Below are 6,000 nucleotides of genomic sequence, written 5' to 3' on the forward strand. Positions count from 1 at the left end.
ACCAAACATACTATTTGCTCTCAACTCCCCACTCCTGCCATGGTACTTTAGCTAGCCTGTTTTTGTACTCATTTTTAAATATATGAGCAGATTGGTCAGTATTAATTAAATTAAATCAAGAAGTTATAATAGGGTGTTTACCAGGTTAGAAATTAACTCTATGAACCAGGAGGTAGAAAAAGTTGGCCAAATGATTCCTACTTTATTGCTTAGAGACTTTAGAGAAAAAACAGACAGACTGGGTTCGGGCTCTGGAGCCTAATGAAGCCATCACACACACGCTATTCCTAAAATTTTCTGCTCAACCAGAAGTGATGTGGAAGGACCAGGCTTTACTAAAGAGCAGCAGGAAGAGCTTGATGACCAAGTTGATGACAAACTCCTACTTAAATGTTAGAAAAATGCTGGAAAGTCTGGAAACCTGTTGGGCCCTTAACCTCCACCTGCTGGTCAGGTTGCCATCTTCTTGGGCAGAGCTGCACATATCTACCCACTCTCCTTCTTCCTCAACTTGGGCAGAAGGCATAAAATTGGCTGGAATTTTCAACACATGATGATGTTCTCAGGTAAAAATAGAGAAAAATAACATGAGTTTTATTCAGCTAGCAGTGATAGTGTGGTTAAAATATAATTGATATGGTTAATAAGAAAACAGACATTCAAATTTCTGACCCTTTAGTATCACCAGCAATGCTGGAGAGACAGATGTGCCTATTCAACAGAGTTAGTACTGATTTTGCAAACAAACCATCTTATCAAATATGAATATTCCTTCCTAAAATATTTGCATCCTTGTTTTATCCCTACCACCCAGTGGATCTGGAGATATATTCAAGGGGACTTCGAAAAGTTTGAGGGAAATGGAATTTAAGTTCAACTTTATTGTGATACAAAAAAATTGAAATCCATGCATAAGACAGAGAGACAGAAAGCAAGAAATCACCCCCCAGGGGGATGGCCACGCCGCAATCCCTTCTCCTCCGTTCTCCTCTCAGGATCTTGGGCACATGCGCACCCGTGCCTGGCGTAAGTTTAAACCACTGGGTCTGGGACTCAAACTGCACTTGACTACATGGGAATCCAGCAACATAGCCATTATGCTAACTGCTGGTCCCTAGTTTCTTTATATTACACATTTTCAATGAATATTTGAAGACCTTCTCATAAGTATTTCAAGTGTTTGATTGTTTTCTGATAGATGTTCATAACTCTTAAAGTTCCAGAAGGGCTCTAGACCTAAAATAAAAAGGAAAATAACTCTTGACAAGAAAGAACATGGACCAAGTCACTCAACATTTCCCAGCTGCAGACTCCTCTCTTATAAAATAATGAAGTTGAACAAATTAGTTGAGATCTCTCCTAACTCATCCTGTGGAGCAAGAGAAACCAAATACACTCACATAAGCAAGATAAACCCAGCTGTGACAGTTCTGCTTGATTTACAATTTCCCACATGCCCCCCTTTGTACTGTAAAGATGAGAAGTCTGGAGGAGCCATTGAAGGGACAAAAGACGAGAAAGAAAGATGTGGAGAGAGCACTATAAAGAAAGAAAAGTGGGAGCAATTGGCTGGAGCAGCTGATACAGTGAGGGTAGGAAGCACCAGCCTTTACATAAACCAGACACAAAAAGCCACCATGACCTCAGAAGGTACATCTGCCCTGTGTGGGGGAGGGAGAGAGCCATGCAAGAAGGCAGAGCAAATAGCGACTGCCTTTACTACCACACAGTAGTAGTTCCTGGGGCTCTCACATAGTCATACTGAAAGCACCCCTCTGCTCTTAGAACTTGCATTTGCACTTAGATATGCAGTCTGCCAAAGTGATCTGCTTTCACTCCGACAAACATGCACTGAGAAACCTCTGCATAAGCCTCCACAACCTCTAGGTTTTGGAGTACACAAAGACCGGCCTTCTTTGAGAAGCTAAGTCCCCTGTGGGAAGGCAGAGGCCCAAAGAGCTAATTTTCTCCCAAGAGAGGATGGCACATTTCACGAAAGAGGTGTGAAAAATATATGGCCCAGAAGAGGAGGTTTCAGGACCATCTTCAGAAAGGGGGCAGCCTTCCAACCAGGCTTGAAAGAAACAGGTTCAGGAGGAAGCAAGTTGGTAAGGCTGACAGGCTTTTCCAGGCTTAGCTTTTTCAGGGAAGGGGAGCAGTCTGGCCAAAATGTCAGACAGCAGAGTGATATTTTGCGAGAGGCTGCAGGCCACCAGGCATGTGTATGTGCATGCCCCAAATCCCAAGAGGAGAATGGAGAAGGAATTGCAGAGTGGCCATCCCTCCTGGGCAGTGATTTCTCTCTGTCTCTCTTTCTCTCTCTGGTGAGTGGACATGCCCTATATCAAAACTAAAAAAAAAAGGAGGGGTGGAGGGTACATGCAGTACATGTAGATGGAAAGGAAATTGCATCCAAACTAGTGGTTTTCAACCTTTAGCCTGCATCAAAATTACCTGTTGGGCTTTTAAAGTGCAGATTACTGGCACCACTCCCAGAGTATCTGATTCTGGGGTTTGGGGTGGGTCCTGAGGATTTGCATTTTTAATACATTAGCTGCTGCTGCTGCTGCTGCTGCTGCTTTGAGAACCACACTCTGAGAAATGGTGTTCTGCAGTGCTGACCACAGACCCTTCAGAGATGTGCTAAAGATGCTTTACTGAAGAGCAGCAGGGAAACATTTATAACTTAAGATGCTGGGCTTTACTCAAGAGCAGCAGGGAAACATTTAGAGCTTGAGCAGGGTGGTGACAAACTCCTACTTACACATTATGAAAATGCCAGTGGACAAGAGAAAGATGATTGCAGATAGTTCAATCATCCAGGGAAGCTGAAAATACACTGGGGCTTCAAAAAGTTTATGGAACATGGAATTAATATATGAATTTATTTTGGTGCAAAAATTTGAAAATCATGCATAGTTTTTTTTCCATAATGTGCATTTCTATGACCTTTCTGAAGACCCCTCCTATATTCTGCTTGTCCTTTCTGTACTAAAATACTGAGAAGTATATATGCTGTGTAAAGATATCTCAACTTATTCTATGCTGGGAGAAAACTAGCTGTTGAATGGAACTCATTCTTTAAGGCTATGAAATATGAGGAGTTTCACTTTCATATTGCTTACAGTGTTTACCTAATAAATTGAAGAACAATGTGCATCACACAATCATATACATTACCTCTCTCTGACCCTCAAATTTTCTTTTCTTAACAGAGACAGCATCCGTTCAGAGCTTAATTATTGACTGATGACATAGCTGACTCTAGGGTAATTTATTAGGTCATTGGAAAAGTCATGATGGATTTTTTATGGAAAACTACATCATGTTTTTCAATTTTGCTACAGGGCATATGCTTGCCAGAGAGAGAGAGAGAGAAATCATTTCCCAAATGGGTGTGGTCACATCATAATCCCTTTTTCTTCATTCTTCCTTCCCATCAGAAATTTGGGTACACATACTCTCCTGGTATGTTTTTTAAAGCTCCAGGGCCAGGATTTGAACTGTGTTTACCAGTGTGGGATCCAGTTCACAATTCATAGCACTGAACAACTGCCCTACAAGGGTGGCTCAAGAGTATTATTCTAAAATGTACTGCATAAGTTAGTATGATTTTTTTTCTCATTGTATTTGGGGGTTTTGCAAAAGACATCTTTAAATAGAAAATCATACACTTCTAAGATTCTTCTTTCTGATTAAAACAACTTTGTTCTGAAGCATGAATGGATAGAGTTTATTGCTCCCAAGTGGCAGCAGTAGATTTTGAAGGAACATTGCCATTTCTCCTTATAACCAGATCTTCCTCTTTGGTCCCTATAGGCCTTAGGGGAGCAATGGCATTCGCATTGGCCATCCGTGACACAGCATCCTATGCTCGCCAGATGATGTTCACAACCACCCTCCTCATCGTCTTCTTCACTGTCTGGATCATTGGTGGAGGCACGACGCCCATGTTGTCTTGGCTTAATATAAGGTCAGTTTGGGAACAAGGCCAGTTTTGTGTCTTAACTATGTCAATTGTTGCTGTTCTTGAGAACGTTTAAAATATCTAGGCAGAGTGTGCTACAGCTTAGTTTGTGAAAGGTTTTTATAGTCTTTTTTTCCCAAGGGAGGTAAAAATTAAAAATAAATAAATAAACAATAAATAAAAGCTTGAAATACTAGATTTTCTGGGGGGGAAAATGTTGCCATTAAAATTTTTGTCAGTACAAACACACAAGGAATTAGATGCCTGGATCTTGCTAAAGCAGTGGCATTAGGGCAAGAATTCAGAAATTCTGAAAGTTGCATAGAACCTTGGCAGTGTCCTATATATTTCTTGTTCTTTTGAAATGAAACCTAGGGCTCAAAGAATAAGCTCATCAACTAGAAATAAAAAGAAGTAATTGGAGTTTTGTTTTAGCATGAAACTGTATGCTTTGTCTCTTCTTGCTTGAGTGCACAAAAGAGGTGACATTTCCTGTGTTACCCTCAGCAGTTGCAACCTCATAGATGTCCCCTGCCTGTGGTTTTGCAGTTGTGTCAGTACAGAGAACCACTGACTTGAGTTTGATTTTTTGAAGAGCATTTGAATTCCAAGCTGTGTTTGCAAACTCCATCCCTTGAAGGTAAAGAAGACATTGGTTCAGGGTCAAGAGATCCACAAGCCTAACTGGCTGCGATTTAAGACAGGTCCCTCCTATCTTTAGAGCTCAGTTGTCCTTAGCATTAAATGAAGACACTCTGCCAGATTATCCCAAGAGCTCTTCATCCCTATGTCTTGTGCTGGTATCTGGTCAGCTATAGCAGTTTCCAGTCTGCAGAGGATGATAGTGATCCGAAGACAAAAACACTTGGGTGGTGAAAGATGCTAAGAACAATTCTCTGCACAGCCACAAGGTGGCAGCGTTTTTTCTTTCTGCAGACTTTTAGTTTGTATTCCCTTCACTTGAATGTAGAGTAGAATACACAGGACAGCTGCAGAGCTGACAGAGCTTGGAGGAGAGAACATGAACAAAGAAATCCAGTCATCCTTGGAGTTGGGGAGAAGACTAGAATTTGAGAGAATAGTTCCCTCCGTCTGGGGCTTTTGTATTGATAGCAGGCAGGGATTCCCAGGCTTGACCATTGCTAGCTGCACCATTTCTGGGTTATTGTATCTTAGCCTGAAACTAAGTGGGTCTGCAAAATTTTTGTGGGGCTGGTCAGTGACAGCCATAACTTACCCTTGTGTTGCAGGTGTTATCTGAGATGCCATGCTCATATTAAGATAATTCTCATTAATATTCCTATAAAGGAGATGATACTGTTCAGTTGTCAGAAAAGTCATGATGTATTTTTTCTATGCTTTTCTATGCAAATATGCATCATGATTTTTCTGAAAACCCAATATTATTTCCATTTTACAACTAGGAAAACTGAGGCACAGAGCAATAATTGGCCCACAGTCACAGAGCTTTAAGTGAGTGAGCTAGGAGTTGAAATTAGACAGTCTTATCACAGAGTCTTCTCTTTTGTTTTTAATTTCCAGAGGACACAAGTATTCACCAGGGAGAGACGGTAAGGAAAAGAGAGAGAGAGTACCTTGCAACAGGGCATGGTCAGGCCACAATCCTGTCTCATCCATTTCTCCATTGTGTCAGGATTTGGAGCATGCATACACATGTGCCTAGCATATTTTTCAGGCTGCCAGGTTCAGGATTTGAATTGTAGCCAGCCACGTGGGATCCAGCTCCTGATGCACTGTGCTTAACTGCTACGCTACAGAGCTAGCCTCAAGTCCATACTCTTAACCATTGTGCTATACTACCTGTAAAAAGGGTTTCTGTATCAAAGGACTATTTATTTTTAGCATTTTATTTTATTTTATTTTATTTTATTTCTTTTATTATCATCATCATAATCTTCTTTATATTACATTGGATTACATATAACTTTACAGTGTATTACATTGTTTTTTCAAAAGGGAATGCCATGCATGTCAGTCAGTACAGAGACATTAATCTCCCCACTTCAACATTC

General features: G+C 40.9%; 1 protein-coding gene across 1 annotated transcript in view; it reads left to right on the forward strand.

Annotated features, from left to right (window-relative positions):
- SLC9A7 (solute carrier family 9 member A7) overlaps nucleotides 1-6,000 on the forward strand; it is a gene marked incomplete at its 5' end in the record, with an annotated part of 119,007 nt that overhangs the window by 50,572 nt on the left and 62,435 nt on the right. The window contains 2 exon segments of the mRNA XM_027765626.1: nucleotides 455-566; nucleotides 3,820-3,973. Coding sequence (XP_027621427.1) covers nucleotides 455-566; nucleotides 3,820-3,973 — 266 coding nt within the window.

This window comes from Tupaia chinensis, unplaced genomic scaffold (assembly GCF_000334495.1).
Source record: "Tupaia chinensis unplaced genomic scaffold, TupChi_1.0 Scaffold138988_1, whole genome shotgun sequence".
Lineage (NCBI taxonomy): Eukaryota > Metazoa > Chordata > Mammalia > Scandentia > Tupaiidae > Tupaia > Tupaia belangeri.